This window comes from Amphibalanus amphitrite, unplaced genomic scaffold, assembly GCF_019059575.1.
Source record: "Amphibalanus amphitrite isolate SeventyFive unplaced genomic scaffold, NRLGWU_Aamphi_draft 000183F_arrow, whole genome shotgun sequence".
Taxonomy (NCBI): Eukaryota; Metazoa; Arthropoda; class Thecostraca; order Balanomorpha; family Balanidae; genus Amphibalanus; species Amphibalanus amphitrite.
The window spans coordinates 425,480-444,438 of NW_024881678.1; the positions used below are offsets into that span (position 1 = coordinate 425,480).

General features: G+C 51.4%; 2 protein-coding genes across 2 annotated transcripts; one reads left to right on the top strand and one right to left on the bottom strand.

Annotated features, from left to right (window-relative positions):
* Positions 1-1,686: 1,686 nt before the first annotated feature.
* On the bottom strand, positions 1,687-3,888 carry LOC122384200 (neuropeptide FF receptor 1-like). The gene has a single exon (XM_043371311.1). The coding sequence runs from the start codon at positions 3,489-3,491 to the stop codon at positions 2,328-2,330; it is 1,164 nt and encodes a 387-aa protein (XP_043227246.1). The 5' UTR covers positions 3,492-3,888; the 3' UTR covers positions 1,687-2,327.
* Positions 3,889-10,489: 6,601 nt separating this feature from the next.
* On the top strand, positions 10,490-18,908 carry LOC122384191. Its single transcript, XM_043371286.1, has 7 exons — positions 10,490-10,691; positions 10,832-10,942; positions 11,499-11,747; positions 12,040-12,165; positions 12,390-16,207; positions 16,543-16,654; positions 17,022-18,908. The coding sequence occupies exons 1-7, from the start codon at positions 10,608-10,610 to the stop codon at positions 17,262-17,264; spliced, it is 4,743 nt and encodes a 1,580-aa protein (XP_043227221.1). The 5' UTR covers positions 10,490-10,607; the 3' UTR covers positions 17,265-18,908.
* Positions 18,909-18,959: the final 51 nt, after the last annotated feature.

Here is an 18,959-nt window from a genome sequence, read left to right on the forward strand (position 1 = left end):
TAATGTTAAATGTCATGCGATGCGACATAATCCGGTGTGCAGAGGCTATCGCCAAATGTCCAGCGATAAGCTATGACCTTGTTAAGCTGTCAATATTGCTTTATTCCCCGATTATGCGCCAACAGTTTTTCCGGTGTTCGGCATCTCATAATATTTTAATAGGTATTCCTATTAATTTTAATTATTCATTTTTGTTTCCCGTCATTCATTTGTTGTATTTTGTATTTATATCATATTTAATAAATAATACCGTAAACTGGCACATAACAAAATGATAGACGAAATCACAATTATCTTTTATATCCGTTTGGAGAAGCTTGCCCGGCCAGCCAATGAAAAGTATACCTAGCTGGCACCTAACAAAGCCAATGGAAAACGGTGAAATAATGAGCCAATGAAATGCAACCGGATGCCCGCAGCTAATGGATAGACACTGGATAGCACAGCCTATGGCTGCTCAAACAAGCCGAACATAGTAGGTACGTCGCATATGTAAGCCTTCCAATTAAATCAGGGGGGGGGGTCGAAGAGAAGCGAGATGCGGGAGGTAAGCTAGTGGCGAAAGGAAAGTGGGGAGCTTAAAAAAGTCCAATCAAGAAAACTATTAATTCAACGTCATCAACATGTTTTCGGTAATCGTAGAAGTGGTAATCGTGTGAGTGGCAATTTCGGTAATTCTGTGTTCCATATATCAAAAAATTTAAATATATCGTGATTGATGCCCTATTTCAGGAAAAAGTAATTCAGTGTGATGCATGATATCGCTCAATGGCCGGAGATGCAGTCATAAACATTCACAATTCGCACTGCATACGAGTACAATCATGGCATATGCATATGCATAATGCAGTGCACGCCGCACGGGTAAGAGAACGGTCGCTTGCGCCGCAATAGCAGATCTTGCGTCAGTCTTATGGCATTGGCGTTTCACGGAGGAAATAATCAAACAATATTTTATACCGGAAAAACTCAGCCTTATCAGTTTGCGCAAATCTTAAGCTTGATGACTTTGCTCATTTCATCTCTTACGAATCTAAATCAGCATCGGATATGTCGACACGGTATCTGGTTTGCAAGGGCTCGTTCAATATCCGAGGTTTCGGCAATGATATTCTGGCTGTGACCAAATTCATTTGCCCGTGTATGTAAGCTTTAAGCAATATTGTTAACACATTTTTAACTAGACTGAAGACTTCGTAATCCGTTTTTAAACACAGTCATGCGATTTCCCCGACGCTCCTCCGTACCGGCGCCGTCCCACGCCGCCCGATGCTCTTGAAACGAGTCGTGCGGCACAGTATGCTTTCAGGCGTTCACCACTAGCGCCATCTATGAAGCAAAGCCCAAAGCTCGTATACAGCCCACCCCACGGAGAATCATGAACCATCTTTAGCGCTAGTTAAGATTACTTTTAAATGGTGCTGCCAAAGGTCAATATAGTTATGAAATTTACCGTGTTTATGCCAGTTTGGGGCGATTTAGGCAATGTAGACCAGCATGGAGATTGGAGCATGGACCGTTTACCTACCACCGTCGCCTCGATGCCTTTGTTCCGAATGCGTTGATCTATTGCGTTGTCGGTGGGACTGGGCAGAGTGGTGCAGGGGCCTAATTGCAATGTTCAACAGAATAATCTGTATGCTTATTTGGGAACTTTTTTGCATGTGTCTTAAAGAAATACGGAATGCTGGTTTATTAGGTACACCTCTTTGTACATAAATATCTTTTACATACCATACACGAGTATCGCGGCTCAATACGTCCATTTAGGACGGCTAACTTAGCGAGGTTCCCAAGACACAGAGATCGAATACTGTTTCAACATAGTTGTGTAGTATTTAAACGCACCACACCTCACCGACTCAGGCTTCCATCTCAGACGCTAAGGGAGTTCGTGATGCAGCGCACATTTAACTAGACGTTTATAGCGCACGGAAGTATTCATATGGACGTGCATTTATATTACACGCTATTCATACCTACATCCGCGGATTTTCTATTTCGCTACTCTATTTGCTTGTTCCCCACTGCTTTTCTTCTGCATAGTTACTTAGCCACGTTGGAAACAGGAGAACATCCCGAGTCAATCGCCACGGGCAGAAATCTCACACAGCTGATGGAAGTAAGTCTGTCCTCGCCGCTTTTCCTCCGTGGTGTTTACACTTAGCAGAGAAGATAAGCAAGGTCCCGACAGACAGAAGCGGCACAAATGCCGACCCCGTACCCAGCGACCGTTAGTCACTCACTTGGTCACATGACTCATAAACGTCTGTAACTCATCATGATAAAATGTCCACCGTCTTGTAGCGGAGAGCTGTCGGGTTTATTCACACCTGGACGGCGCACTCGATGACGTGGCCCGGCTGGCTGATGACGGACAGCTGGCAGCCGGCCGCCGCCGTCACCGAGTGCGACGTTTCGACACTCAGACGAGTCTGACGCGTCGACGACGAGCGAGACTGCCGCGAGCGACGGTGGAACCGGCGCACCACGCGCACGGACTGTCTCCGCGCTGTCTGTGCGCCCTCCACCGCCATTTCTCTGACTGCCGTGGAAAACTGTGAACTGTAGCGCAGATAGACGAGCACGTGCACCCACGAGTTAGCCGTGCCGAACAGCGTGAAGGCGTCCAGTACGAGCCGGGTGCGCGGCGGAAGGAGCTCGGCACCACCCCCGGGGGTCATTCTCGGCGTGAGCAGCGGCGCCAGCATTTGCACGGCGAAGAACGGCACCCAGCTGACGGCGAACACGCACACGTTCACCACCATGCCCTGAATGGCGCGCAGTTTGGCGCGCTCGGTGCTGTTGTTGCGATCACGGCGCAGGTTGCGGAGCAGGCGCCGGATCACGCTGGCGTATAGGAAGGTCATGGCGGCCAGTGGCACCACGTATCCTAGCGAGAAGTAGACGACGTGCGCGCGCCACACGCGGTCGGCAGAACTGCGACAGTAGTGGCAGAGTTTCAGCTGCACGGGGCCCACCTCCGGGGCGCTGCCGTTCAGGCTGTCACCATTATCGATCACCACGGCGAATGACTCGAGGCTCTGGAACGTCATGTACTTGGTGGCGCCCGTGTAGGTGAGCGCTCCGGCCCAGATGAGCGCGATCAGCAGCACGGTGCTGGTCAGAGAGGCGCCGCGCGCCGGCGCGCCCACACACGTTCGGTACCGCTCCACTGCCACCGCCAGCAGGCAGTAGATGATGCTGACCGAGGCCGCGGTGATGATCCAGGACTTGACCCACTGGTAGAGGCAGGCCTGCGGCGAGCTGAAGCCCAGGTGGTAGGGTCGGCTGAAGTAGCTGACGCCGGTGAGGACGATGATGCCGACCACCAGCGAGGCGGCGCTGATGGAGACCAGGTAGGCGTGCATCGGGCTGAGCAGCTCGCGCCGCCGGCAGAAGGTCACGATGAACAGCGTGTTTCCGACGACGGCCACCACGCCGTTCAGCAGCGACAGCACGCACACCACCGTCTCGTAGGTGTCCATCATCGCTGGCCGGCGGTCTCACAGCGCTGCGGGCGCTGACCGGCAGTCACTGCTGCTCTCCAGACGCCCCGCTGCACCGGACGCGACGCAACAAGGGGTACTGTCAAACGACGAACGACCCTGCGCCGTATTCAGAAACTTATAGCAAGATGTGAGTGGGCCTCCCAGGCCACTCCTCCTGGATCCCTTATCAGGATCAGTTTACCACGGTCACTGCACCTGCTTCCGATTCTAAGGCCGGTCCACTCTAACCTCAACACTCGTTACCTGTACCAAATCCCGCCCACTCTGACCACTACACCGTCTTCCGAACTAGTGTCGATCCACCCTGGCCTCAACACCCGCCGTCTGTACTGGATCCAGCATCGCCGCACCTGCCGCCCTTGCAGCCCTCGGCGTACTGGCCGGAGGCAGGGACGCGCCCCGTCCACCAGAGGCCGGAGGCTGGGCGGGCCGGCGCAGCGTCGGTTTCGATAAGGTCAGCCGCGCGCAGGCAATCACCGTCCGACTCGCCGGCACCGCCCGCCGACCGCAAACAGACAACACTATTTCGGGAGAGTGATGGACCCGGCCGAGCTTCAGATGGACAATGACATCGGACGAAATCTATTAGCTTTTGGCTGATCATGAACTGACAGTGTTGTGAGGAGTTTATTTTTTTATAGATGTAAAAATAACCAGTAACCTCATAATACAAATCCGAAATAGGAGCCAAAAAGTTATATCTAAATTGATCGAATATTTCGCTCCTGGCGCTCCTGAAGCTCCGGGAGTGAAATATTCGATAATTTAAATATAACTTTTTTGGCTTCTATTTTGGATTTATATTATGAGGTTATTGGTTATTATTACATTTATAATTGTCATGATGAACCTCAAGCAGAGTTTCAGCTACTTATTTTTTCCAAATGAGACGTTTTTTGCTCTAACCATCTTGTCTCGCAGTCATGCCTTGATTTAAAGGGACCCTCCCACCTTAACATTAGATTTGAGTTGAGATAGCCAAAATGGGGTCCCTGGCTCACAATTACCGGTTTCGGCACTCACAACATCGAGAAATGCCTTAAATCGGAAATATTGAATTTCAAAATTGCAGCATTTTGATTCAGAGGGGCTAATGCTTAGGAATACCCCTCTGAATGTGTGACGTCAGCGCAAATATCTAACGATTTTTAAATGTTTGACTAAAACGTTTTGTAGCACGCGGTGGTATATGATATTTGCGCGCAACATCTGCCGCAAACGCCGCACTTCTAAAATAAAGTCGCTAGAAACAGCGGAGATCCCAAAAAAGTAAACAAAGGTAAAAGTCTAATATCTTGAAAACCGGTGAATATTTTTCGGTGAAATTTGGTAGATATTCGTTTTCGCTCTTTCTGAACCGAGCGACATCACTTTCATGCCAATTCATAAACTTTTTTGAAGGTGGGAGGGTCCCTTAATGAAACGCGGCCAACCGACCACGTTTCATGCGCAAGGCCGCCGTAATGACCAGCATCGTTTATATTATGCTTGCTAATCGCTTCGCCATGGCTTGTTCGCTGTGCCATACAATGCGTGCTTACGTTAGATAATTAAGTTAACCCTCGCCCATGTAGGGGGGGGGGGTTGGTGCAACCCCCCCCCCTGAGGTTTTTCGGAAATAGTGCAAAAACGGCGGCGCGCAGCGCCGCCAAATTTTGGGTACCTTATGGGGCAAACCTTGCGCATCTTTTGATAAAAAAAATTGACCGGGTCATGTCAGGTCACGGAGTTATGACGTCACAAAGGGAACAGCCTCCGGCCGGATTTTCACAAACTGAGTGCCAACGCCCGAGGTTTCCCGCCGGTGGTACGGACATCGGTTGATGGATCGTGATGAAACTTCCCATGCATGTTGGGGCAAGTATTGGCTATCATATGGTATAAGAAACTTGACCGGGTCAGGTCAGGTCACGGAGCTATGACGTCACAAGAGGAACAGCGTCCGGTACTATTTTTGAAAAGCGCCCGAACCACTATTTTGCTAATTCTTGTCACCTCAATGGGAATATGCAGCAATATTAGCTTCTATAGGGAGCAAATGGACCTTCCAAATCCAAAAATACAATCAGATTTCAAAAATTTAAATTTTGATTTTTCGAATTTCTGCCGCCGACTGTGACCTTGCCGACTTCCGGCGCTCCCAACGCGCCATTTTTAGAGCTAGGGAAACGAAATACATACCAAACGATAGAGAATTGATCAAGGAACACGATAGTGAAGGTTTCAAGTCGATATCTCCCACCGTTTTGCCGCAATCGCCGCGGAAAGTTGAAAAAAGTCTATTTTTCCGAAAATTTGACCTTTGACCGGTCAAAAGTAGGTCAAATGTTGACCTAGGACCAAAAAATATACCACCAATCGCGAGATCTCGGCGAGAGCAATCCGTTGGTCTTTTCCGCTAAGCTCTACGACGCTCCGTTTTCAAACGCCAAGGGGGGGGGTCGCACCAACCCCCCCCCCCTGCATGGGCGAAGGTGGCAGATCGCCGTTTACGGGCGAGGGTTAAGGTCACGGCCAATACCAATTAATCTTCAGGAGTTTGTTTGGCAAACTGAAAGTTTGGCAAACAAGCACGTGCCTACGCAGCTTGGCACGACCTGGTAAGACACGACGCAGCCACGCAGCTCGAAAGTGCTCTAGCTAGGCCGGAGGTAAAGTTAAACCAGGGGAGCGGGGGGGGGGGGGAGGGGGATGCGCTCCGGTCTTTCAACATCCTACGAAAAGAAGTAATACTTTCGCTAGCACAGCGTGAACATTCTAAATTACGTGTAAGTTACACTAAACTAATACCTACTCTAGGTTTGCCAAGAAAAGGGTAAGCGCCTTCGCATCATGTCTCGAGCTAATGAAGTGAATGTAGTTAGCGTTCGCCCGGATAGGGTTGGCCACACCTACCGTTCTTTTCGTATGTAAAGAAGACCGCGTTGCGCAGCTCCGCGAAATTTGGTATCGCCTATGATAGTCAATTTCGCATCGTGTGTCAAATCTTTAACCCCAGGTCACTTAAGGTCAGGTCACCAGGTCACGTCGAGCGAACGTGCGATTCGAGACACTGTCCCTGGAACGGTTCCACCTATAGGTAGGTAACTTATAAGGAGCTTTCTAGCCGTGCCGTGTTAGAGAAGGCTCTTTTATATGTACAACGGCCTTAGCTTGGAACAGCCAACGTCCATAGGCGGCGGAACGGGGAGGGCAACGGTGCACCGTACCCCCCTTTGATTTTGGCATTTTAACATTAGCCCTATGGGCGTTGCATGGAAAGAATGGGACCAAAAGTCGGCAGTGCCCCTCCCCCCCCCCCCCCCCTCTTAATTGAGGGTGTTCCGCCGCTACTACCAACGTCTCTGTCTGGCTGGCGATATATTGCTTTTATTTCTTTTATTTCTGCCCTTGATAAGATCTTGATCTTAGCTGATTTCATTTAGGTACCTACTTTTCATCCTATATGTCATTTCAGTGTAGTCCTCGTCGGGCATTACGTAGGTACATTATGCATGAAGTTTAGTGATATGAATCAAGCCCACGGCCACTTTATAAAGGGATGATTAAATATAAGTTACAGCTGATCCCTCGAGGTTTCCAAGATAACCTGAAATAACCATATCTTTTCGAAATGGTTTATTAAATCGCATTCTGCAAATCAGTTTGTGTTATACCTTCTTTTCAATCGGGCTACTACTGCAGTTGCTGAGCTATAGGTATGCTAGTGGTTTTCATAAGCCTAAACGGTAGCTAGCCCCTCGAGGTCACCCGAAGGTCACCTGAGGTCAACATTCGAAGCGGGTGGTAATAATAAATACCTAAAGTGAATCGAATGGTAATGCTTGTGTCTTGATCGGTTCATTATTTGCTTATTTGCAGGATGGTTGCGATAGCTGAAAACGTTTAATGAGTCCTCGAGGTCACCTAAGGTCACCCGATATTTGAAACTTCCGGTGAGATGGCACATGGAAAACTGATTGGTGACGGTTTTGTTTCGATCGGCCCAGTAATTGCTGAGTTATAGGCTGGTTTTCATGAAAAAAAACGTTGAAGTGACCCCTCGAGGTCACCGAGTTCACCTAGCATATTGGCATCGCAAATCCACTGGTGGCGTTTCATCTCGATCAGTTCGGTGGTTTTGCGATAGGATGGCTGCAACAGGCGAAGAGATCACCTTGAGATCCCTTGAGATCACCAAGACTATTTAAGGTCACTTACCTACTCAAAAGTGCTAACAAAACTGTATTTTCGAATGTTGTCATTCGTCTTTTTTGCGTTGTTTCTGAGTGATACAATAATAGCAGTGAAATAGTGACTTCAGTTTACGATATCCTTGATCTTGTCCTTGATCTATTAATTTGCGACGTAAGCGGCGTGGTATTACACAATTCGCGCATGTGACACTCGCTATAAATATAGGTCGTTTTTGGTAATTTTATTAAAGGGACCCTCCCACCTTAACATTAGATTTGAGTTGAGATAGCCAAAATGGGGTCCCTGGCTAACAATTACCGGTTTCGGCACTCACAACATCGAGAAATGCCTTAAATCGGAAATATTGAATTTCAAAATTGCAGCGTTTTGATTCAGAGGGGCTAATGCATAGGAATACCCCTCTGAATGTGTGACGTCAGCGCAGATATCTAACGATTTTTAAATCTTTGACTAAAACGTTTTGTAGCACGCGGTGGTATATGCTGCTTTGCGCGCAACAAATGCCGCACTTTCAAATAAAGTCGCTAGGAACAGCGAAGATCCCAAAAAGTAAACAAAAGTAAAAGTCTAATATCTTGAAAACCGGTGAATATTTTTCGATGAAATTTGGTAGATATTCGTTTTTGCTCTTTCTGAGCCAAGCAACATCACTTTCATGCCAATTCATTAACTTTTTTGAAGGTGGGAGGGTCCCTTTAATATATTTCGCTTCAAAATAAACCCACACGGCAGACATAACGATTTCACGTTCTTGTCGTTGTAGCTTGGTGTTCTAGGTTTTGCTATTTTAGGTGTCTCCCTACTGGCTCTTGCTATCTTGTGTACTTCAGTCCCACGCACAAGGGGGAAAAGCTAAAAAAATTGAGCGCTCAAAAAATTGAGCGGGCCCCATTATGAAGGAATAGGCGAAACGATGGTATTTTACAATGCCTTTAGCGTCACACTACGGCAAATATCGTATCCAAATAAGGTATCAATGGCAAGAGAGAGCAACAAGGTTTCTTCTCGACTTCGACTCATTTTCGAGCTTGAGGTTACTCATGTTTTAGGGCCTTAATTCATGCTTTACTGAAACTCTGTTTTTACAATGGCCTTCAAAATCCAAGTGAATATAGAAAAATCGTTTGATGTTCATAGTACTTATAGTAGTGACTCTAGACAAGGGATCCTCCAAGATCCTTCAAAGTAAATATTCAATTCACTGATTCTTCAAGATAGGTTCTGCCACAGAATGGGGTCGTTGACTCGTAAGGGTCCTTCTCTGAACACCCCTCATTAATTTGGCTTCCAAAATGCTTCTTGATGTACAAAGTGCTGCATTTTTTGTGACACCCCCAATTTTGAGAATGTGGGTGACTTTTATAGAACAATGAATATTTTTGTTTTCCTTGCAGACAGTGATAATACAAAAACAAAACAATGCAAATGAAACTTGATGTCTCAGACAGCAAAATGTCGTGGTCAGCAGAAAATCTGTCACTATCAAAGGCACTTAAATCTTTATTGTCTAAAATGTCTTTTTTGTTTGTATTGTTTTGGTTTTGTCATTGTCTGTGAAAAAACAAAATGTTTAGCTCTTCTAATATCTAAATGATAATTTTTTACTTGCTATGAGAGTGGGAGACTGATAAGTGATTGGTGATCGCTGTGTTGAATTAGTGATAACCTTTCACTAACTTCCAAGTACCAGGTACAGTTCCTATCTCAATCGCAATGCGAGTCTATGTGATAGTTTTTTTTTTTACAAAATTGAAAAATGTTTGCAGGGTATTTAGCAGTTTATTAGAAATCATTACATAACACTCAGATGCACAATGCTCCATACCTTTGATTGGATCTATTATTTAAGTAATTTCTATACCAGTGTGACACTAAAAAGCAAAAGTTGGCTTTTTAGCAAAACACAAATTTAGGTCTTTTGCAGTTGCTGCCAAGGTGGTTGGACAATTTAGTTAATGAACTTCAGCCTGATCATAGGTGTGGAAGCTCTGCTCTTTGCCTTGTGTTATAGTTATGTTTTCTGAGTGCCTGAGTGAAAACATAGGAAGCATACAAGTTTGTTAGTTATTCTTGGTTTTGTAAAGAAAGAATATCTTCTAAGCAATGGCTCAAGTCCTGCTCCCCTAGTACTCCAGAGTTCAGACATGCTAAATAAACTAGTAATTAACTAGTAAACTAGTGATTATTTAGTTATGTTTTGAATCATCTGAAGAATGGTTTTGGACTGATTGAATTAACTTAAAATTGATACATTATGCAAGTTGCAAGTTCCAGGCCCCACTGGGTTCTGACAATGAAGTTCAGGGGAAATATGCTGCACTAGCTAGCACTAGTGAAGTATTGACTATGGTTTGGTGTAACTTTGATTAAACTGAAATTAAGATTACATCAAAACTCAGCACAGTATGGTAGCAGCCTGATGCAAGTAATGGGCATGTTTTCATGTTATTACTTTTTAGCAACTCGTGCTGCCACCACCCATAACCTCAGTCTGGTTCCAGGATGATAACCACACTACTTTTTGTCTGTATCTGCTAAGCCTTTTTATGCATGTATCTAGGTAAAGGCAGCAATGAACCATCCTAGTAGTAATTGTACTAACTTGCTGTAAATGCCTAATTGGTGCTACTTTCTACCCTAAGAACACAAATCTGACTTTGCATGCATCATATGCTGGCTTCTTCTCACCAGCATAACCTGCTTGAAGAAGATAGTTTATCAGACTGCAGTGTTAAGCATTTGCTTAGCTATTGATTTGCCTGCAGTATTCCTGCATGTTTGAATATCTTGTTTTTATCTTCAGATTCTTGACTGGGTTAGCTAACCAATGTTTATGCAAGATTCCTTTAATCAAGAACCTGAGAACTCCAGCAAGTGCTCATCGTTTGTACCAGCACAATGGAAAAGGAGCCATTCTTGCCATTTGAGGACATCTCCTTGGAGGGATTGTCGCAACCTCTAAAAGGAAGAACAAGGATACAGGTAATTACTCAGCCAGTAATTTCATCTTTTTATGAAGTCTCTCTATATCGTCTTCGATGTCGTCCGTTATGTAACCATGAGGTCAAAACATCCAACCTGGTTTCTAGTTGAGTGATTGTGTCAACGCACGCCTGTTTCAGTACACATGTTTCACGGTATCGAACCAGTTCATCATGATCGGCACCAACACTGGCGGGGTCTACGTATTCAACAGAAAATCACGACAGTTTGTCAGCATTCTCCCGGGACAGGTGAGACTGGCCTGTTTGAGCATATGTGTGTAATCATTAAGTAATCAATGCATTATCGGCTCCCTGTGCCAGTATCAGAGTGCATGGATTGCATGGTGAATCTCTGATTGAAATCAGCATCCCTCTTTGCTTGCTGTGACGGGCGCGATGGATGTCTTGGTAGACTGTGCCGCCTAGCTCCGGGCCACTGCGGGACAACCTATATGCGCAGAATGAGCGGCACCGGTATTACCGGTTCAGATACCAGCTCAACTACCGGTTCAGATACAGATGCGTTCAGGGATAAAAGGTATCTACTGCCGTCGGCGTGCGTCTCTGAGCCAAACTGGTCAATGGGCCAAAAGTTATGCTTCGATTAGGGTGTTAACGTTCACCATATGATATGGGTCCTTTGGAGTAGCTTTTGGTCTGTGTCCGACTGCTGACACTCATTCGTGAGTCTGGCTGGTGCGGTCACCTGTCTTGCTGTGGACCCCGGGGAGCAGGCGGTGGGGTCTGTCTGGTGTGTTTGCTGCGGTAGCCCTCAGTGTATGTGTGTCTGGTGACTGCACGACAGGCGGGCGCGGTCACCTGTCTCGCCATCGACCCCGGGGAGCAGCTGGTGGCGGCCGGCTCGGTACAGGGCGGGGTCAGCGTCTACGCGTGTCCGACGGCGCGCAGCTGGTCCGGCCAGCTGACGGCGCTCGCCCGGCTCGACTCTGAGGTGCGCGCCATCTGCTGGCGACACGCCCACTGGTCCGGACGGCTGCTCTATGTCGGCACCGCCGCCGGGAAGGTCCTCTCGCTGTCCGTCAGCAGGAGAAAGGTAACTGACGTGTTGTGGATAGCGGTCTGTCAGCAGTAGAACAATATTTGACGGGGCTGGAGAGCCCAATCAAACATCCCGGCTACATGCCTTTGAGAATTTCTCGTGATGAACTTGTTTGGTGTTAGTCTTTCAAGAAGATATTTACGTTTTGTTTCTTAAGTTAATATAGCGTGGTTTACTGCTGATGATTCGTGTTTTTAGGGCCCCGTGAAGTTATGGTCCCGTCTACTAAGGTCCTTACATTGTGACAGGACGTTGTGCTGACTCTCCGTCCCTCTGTGTGCCGCAGAGCCCGGCGGCGTCGGCCACCATCACACCGATGCTGCAGCTCGACTCCGCCGTGAGTGAGCTGGTGCTCTGTGGACAGACCCTGCTCGTCTCCACACTCGGCTTCTGCTACCTCTGCAACGTGCAGGTGCGATGGAGCGACGCTGAGTGCGCGACCCTTTGTGATCCGAAATAACGATATTTTGTATGCTGACGAGATTTCGATGCGGCTATCGTAAACCGCTCTTTGTTCTGTTTTTGTCAGTATTGGCATACCTTTTGAGCTTGTCGTGGTGCACTGCACTTAACTGTGTTTTGGCTCGGTACGCAATGCCTTCCTGTCCATCTGACCGACCGTTCTACCATTCGCAGATGGAGGTGTTTGCCCAGGTGGGCACCCAGCCGCGCTCGGGCCGGCTGGGCGCCTGTTTCCTCGGCGAGACGGTGTTCTGCGCGCGGCCCGGCCTGCGGCTGTGGGAGGTGCGCCTATCGGGCCAGGTGAGCAGCACACACCAGCTGAAACCGGCGCTGGATGAGGCCACGGCGCGGCGCGTGGTCTCCGCCTGCGACCAGCCGGCCTGTCTGCAGGATGGCGGCAGCGGCGGCGGCAAGTCGGCGCTCGGCCTGCTCAAGCTGGTGCCGCTGTCGGGTGGCGCGGTGGCCGGTTTCTCTGGGGACGCTCTGTTTGTGTTTGAGCTGGCGGCGCGGCGCGTGCTGCTCTGGACCAGCGTGCACGCCAAGGTACGTGACCTGGCCGCCGTCGGAGACGAGCTGTACGTGCAGTGCGAGGGCGGAGCGCTGCGGCGCCTCCTGGTGCGCCGGCCGTCACAGATTGTCCGTGAACTCCGCGCCAGTCGCGGCGCCGGCGAGTGCGCCCGGTTCCTGATGTCGCACACTGAGCTGACGGACCTGTGTCGCACCCAGCTGCCGCTGCAGGTGCTCAGGGAGGCCGTGCGTCAGTTTGCGGATGACGAGGCTATGCAGGTGGAGCTGAAGCGGCTGGCGGCGGTTCTCAGAGACAGGCTGTCGGAGGACGGTGTCGCTGTTGAGGCTGAGTCTCCAGCGCCGACACGGCGACGGTCCAGCGCTACCACGTCCAGCGAATCCGAACGGACACCGAGACAGGCAACAACGCCGCTCACCAACGGTAGAACCGAGAAGAAGTCAGTCCATAAGCGAGCTGCAGCGGAAACTGCAAAGAAGCCGCAGAAGAAGCCAGCGGAGACCAGAGAGGAAAGCAAGAGTGTGACGGAAGCCAAGAAAGACGATGAAATGAAGAAGCCGACCGCTGAGCCAGCGTCTGAAGCAGCAGAGAAGGAAAAAAAGCAGCCGGCGCCAGAGAATGACTGTCCAGTGACAGGCGCGGAACGCCCGGGCACAGACGAGGAACGCCCGGTTACGAACGCGGTCTTGGCCGACGGCTGTCTGGAGGAGCTGCCCGTTGCGCCAGTACCGAAGCCAGACGCTGCGCCGGTCCCGGAGTCACCCGCTGAGCTGGTATCAAAGCCATTCACTGATGCGGTACCGGAGTCACCAGCTGCACCGAATCTCAAAGAGCCATCCGCTGTACCGGTCCAAGAGCCACCCGCTGCACCAGCACCAAATCGTGCTTCGCCGGAGCCAAAGCTTCCTAATGTGACGGCGCCGCAGCCTCCAGTGTCGCCAATGCCAGAGCCCCCGCGAGCGCCGAAGCCGCAGGCTGCGCCGGCTCCGAAGCCGCCCGTTGCGTCGGCACCCCAACCGCCCTCAAACCCGGCCGATGATGCGATTGTGTTCAGATCTAGTCGTAAGCGGCGGGTGCGGCCCCGGCCCCGACTCGCTGATCGGCCGACCAGCGCGTCCCCCGAGTCTCGGCCGCCGGATCCGCCGGCTGCAGCTGTAACAGAACCACCATCACCAGCTTCCGAGCAGCTGCCTCAAAGACAGCCAGCACCATCGACCTCGCCCCCTTTACCACCCCCGCCGCCTCCGCCAATGCCGACACCGCCACCGCCACCGCTAACGGCTCCCATGGAGTGGCACGATTCGCCGAGTGACGACTCTCCACGGCGCGGTGCACCCGCCGCCGCTGCTCAGCTGGGTGCGTACGGCTACACCCCGGGCCTGGCGCTGCACCCGGAGGTTCTAGACGCCTTCTCAGACCTGGTAGAGGACGTCAAGGGTGCCGTGTCGTCCGGTGCTCAACGGTTAGTGCAGCGTTGGCGTCGGCAAGCCTCCTGGCCAGTCGGTGACTCGAACGCTCCTGACAGGACACCGGAGCGGCTGGAGCAAAGGGAGCCTAGCCAGGATGTCGGTAGCCCTACGCGCGTAGAGTGTCTGAACGTCAGTGGTGCTACGAGCGGAGACCGCCGGGACGTCGACAGTGCGTCGCTGGGAAACAGTCCTACCGTGTCCCCGACCGAGACAGCTCTCTCCGAGCTGGCAGCGGCGGCGGCGACCCTCTCCGACCGGCCAAGCCTGCCGCAGGTGCTCCGTTGGGTGGATTCGTTGGCCGCAGTACACCGTCGCCTGCAAAAGTCATCGCCTGAGACTGTGTCGGACCGTGAAACGTACCCTGCGCTGCGCCAGCTCTGCGCCGAGCCACATCAGTTTGTGTGTAATGGTGTCCTGCCGGGGCCGACCGCGCTACGAGATAAGGTGTCGCGAGGGCTCGGCAGTGCTCTACTCTTTCTGGCGAGCGATGAACAGGTGTGTGACGAACTGGTGGATTGTGTCACTGTGACAGATAGTGCTGACGCCTCTGAACAGAACGGTGACGGCGCGGTGGCCTCTAGCGGTCGGTCAGAAGAGGGAGCGAAAGATACGGCGGCGTTGGCTACGTCAGTGGAAAGTAACGGAAGCAGGCCCTCTGATCTAGGCGAACTGGGCAGCGGGAATGAATCTATGGAGAGTCCGAGCGCAATAAGTGAGTTCTGCAGAAGTATTGAGGCCAGCACAGATACAGATAGTGGCGTACAGTTTTCAGAAGAGACCTTATATTCGGCACAAATGGCGGATTGTCAAGATGGCGACATTGAGCACAACGGAGACATAACCGACAAACTAGCCGCTATCCACCTCGATAACGAAACAGAAGGCAGCTGTGTTGAGCGAAGTGTCACCAGTTGTGAAGAAGAGGGCGAGAACCCGTCTGTCGTGGAGGAACTGAAAGACGCCCAGTCTGCGGTCTCACCAACCCCCTGTGACCCGGAGCCGTCAGAACTGAGTAGTATTAGCGACGAACCGGTCGCCGGCAGCCCCGCCTGGCTGGCCGGCCTGCTCACTCTCCGCCTCTTCTATCTGGTACCCGGCGCCGAGCTGCGTGCGGGACTGGGTGCGCTACCTGCCTCCGCACGGGCCCGTCTCTGGCGTCTATTGCTCAGCGGCACTGAGGCGCGACTGGGACCCTTCGCGGCTCGGCCCGGAGACGCCGCACTGGCCATGGAGCTCACTGCGGGAGCTGAGCTCGACTGGCTGACTCTGGCACGACTGGGGGCCGGCCTGTGCCGCGCGAGTCCCAGCGCCGCCGCCGCCTTCTGTGTCCAGCAGAGCGATCGGCTGAGTGCGCTGGACGTGCTGTACATCTGCCGCTATGCCGTCGCCCCTGGCCGCGTCGCTGCCGCATTTACTGCGTACCTGACGGCGGCTGGAGGCTCGGTGGCGACGGCGGTGCTGGCTGACGCCGAGCTGTCGGCGGCCGCAGAGTCGGCGCTGACTGCCGTGTGGCGGCAGCAGGCGGTGGGGCTGCGGTGTCAGTGTGGCTGGCCGAGACCCGGCGCCCACCGCGCGCCCCGGCCGGCCGCTGCTCTGCTGCGCCGGCTGTGTGCCGCCCGGCTGAGCGGACAACAGCTCTCTGAGGAACTGTGGACCCTCGGTGACTGGACCGGCTGGCTGCAGACGGGCGGTGACAGCTCCGACCGCCGGCCGCTGGCAGCAGTACTGTGTCAACTGGACGACTGCGCGCTGCTCCAGACAGCCGGCCCCCACCTGCCCTCCTGGCGACCCGTGCTGACCGCACTGGCCGCCGCCCGGCCGGACCACTGTCACAGCTGCGGGGACCCGCTCCAGTCGGTGGATGCGGCCGAGGGAGACCGGCGGCCCCTGACCGTTCAGACGCTACTGGCGTTTGTTACCAGCCAGGAGGGACCGGCGGCGGCCGTGCGGCTGCTGCAAACCGCTGCCGAGGTGGCGCCGTGTCAGCTGACCGCCAGGTGAGGGGAAGAGATCGAGAGTGGGAATGTTCAGATGGTTGACGACGTCTAGTTACGCACGCCGTCTTGAGCGTTATTTTGCTGTGCTATCTTCCATTTGGGTTTTACGCATCAGAAGTAATGGGATCAAGTAAGGTTAGCAAAACGCTTGCGGTGTATTGCAATATTGAGACCAGAATAGCAGCTTTGCTGTTTTTATATCGACATTGAGTCTACAAGTAGAAGTCTGATTCGGTTAACGTTGGCCGCCTGCTCAATAGCGCTGGTTCTATGAGCGTTATTTACACCGGACTGGTCGAACGCCGGTATTTGAGTCTGATCCATTCTGTCCTCAGCTGCTACAGGGACGTCATTCTGAGCACCATGCTGAACCGCCGGGCTCCTGGACTGGGCCGAGCCTTCGGCGCTGAGACGCTTGGACTCCGTCCGACTCCGGTGCCAGAGGATGTAAGTGTGTTTTACACGATACCTAAACGCATCTTCTCTTCCTGATGCCATGTCCGCCTATTGATATTTTCCCTCCTGTTACAGAATACAGATCAAATTTGGCTACCCCTCATGTTGCCAGCTCGTGTCTTTCCTTTAACTCGGCGTATCTTTTCAACCCCTCCTGTCACCGATCTTTGGTCTGCCGCTCCGTAGGTGGTCCTTGTTGTCCGGTATGGTGCTCTGTTGTCCCGATGCGCCGTCGCGTTCCTCGCTGTCTCTCTTTGAGTTTGATGTAGTCTGAGGCGCTGTTACGGTTCTCATTGTCTCACGGTAGCATCGATCTTTGTCCCTGGCCTCACAATTCACACTTTCTCCGTCTCCCCAGGCTCTGGAGGTGCTGTTCAGTGAGCTGGGTCGGCCGGCGCCCCCTCCTCTGCCCGAAGTCCCCGCTGCCGGCGGCTGCACGCTGGTCTCTCTCACCTCCGACTGTCCGGCCTGCTGCCTGCCGCTCCGTAACCGCCACCTGCTGCAGCCGCACGGCGTGCTCACCTTCCGCTGCGGACACGCGTTCCACGCCGTGTGTCTGCTGCGCCGCGACGCCGGCAGCTGTCTGCTGTGCCGCCGCTGAGCGGAGCCACAGGTTCGGCGCGCCGGGCCAGAAGCGCAGCGGTCGGTCAGCCGCCCTGGCACGGCGGTTCGGTCAGCTGCGCCCGAACGGGTGGGTCGGTGGGCGGGCTCCAAGGGGCTCTGGGGACGCTGATTTGTTACCAGTCATTATCGTTTTCTGGTGGCAACCCTTCGTCATTGTTAGGGGCTTGAACGACGGCTGTCAAGGTGTGCCTTTTGCTGGTGCCAATGATTAAAGGGGGGAAGAGCTTTGATGTATAGGGCAAGGTAAAGTTGTCGCATGCGGGATAGCTTTTTCTCACGGGCTTACTCTTCTTGAAGTGCTATTCCAAGATGTAAACGAATTGTAGCGTAGGGGTCGCTTCATGGGACGTACTTAACATGTCACGCCCGTTTATTGCCGGCGTCTCGCCAGCCAATCTAATCAGCCAGTCGGTCTTCCGGCGGCACGTTCGGTGGCTGACCACTTCCAGTTCCCGTGCGGTATCTACAGAACCGTCGGGCAAGGACTGACCCGGGCGTTGCCTGTGGACAGCTTATTGTAGGTCATGTGATCAATGCATGTGCTTTTTGTACCATTGCCGTTGTGCTTTTTGGGACGTGTTTATAATGGGACCGTTGTCGTCATTGGGTTTCATCATAAACTTTTCATGCAACAATTATTTTACTAACACAATTGTATGTAGTGCGTCGACGCCCGTGCCAAAACATGTTGCTTCATATATTGCGTGTTGGATGTCCGTTCATGCTCTGTTGGCCATTGCGTTGGCTGATATCTCTATCTTCATTTAAAGGAACGTTAGGCTTGTTAGGCTGTCATTCTGCGCGTTTAACATCAAAGGTAATGTTTTCCCTGATGTGCCTTTTAATCATGTCGCTTTTTTGTCGATCTTTTTAATGTTAAGTCGTCGGAAACATTTTATATTTTACAAAAACTCCATTTCCTATTGTAGATAAATTAAGTAGGGATTATCTTTTGCCATGATACCGCGTTTTTGTTGTCCATGTGCGAAATGTCAAATGATAGAAGTAAAGTTGGTAAAATATGAATGGGACCAACCATCGATGTCATTCCCGTGAGCTGTTTATTGCTGATTTTTCAAGATGCCAGCTTAGCGTTACGGCACATTATAAATACTTCGATTTAAAACCATCAACCATGTGCATGACAGTTAGTTCGTTCAGGACAAGCTCTTTTGTGCTATCGTGTGCTCTCATTCCATATATTGCGAAGTGCCTTTTTTCAGACAGTGCTGACGCTTAGTAATGCAAAGTGCCAGTTTGGTCCGAATGTGTCGAGCCTATTGGCGATCAGTGATGTGAGGTCGTCCAGTCGGGTCGCTCTCTGCCGACGGGACCCACCTGGCTTATCGAAGTTCATTGACTGACCGTCTAAGGCAGACAAAACTCTGTGCTGTGAGCGCGAAACCAGTGTGCCAATCATCCCCGCAGCGGGCCATCCATGCATACTCATCATGTCGCGTCGACGACGATGTAGTTACTTCACATATCGGGGCAAGCTCACTCATAATCGATGGCTGTTTCATGTGATGGGTGCCAATACTTACCAGTGTTTTACTCAACATGCATTCGAAATATGCTGCAGATGCCGGCAACTCAAATATATATCTTTGTATAATCATCACTGCACTGTGATTTGCTGGAACGTCTTTGGGTAGAAGGTTTACGTATATAT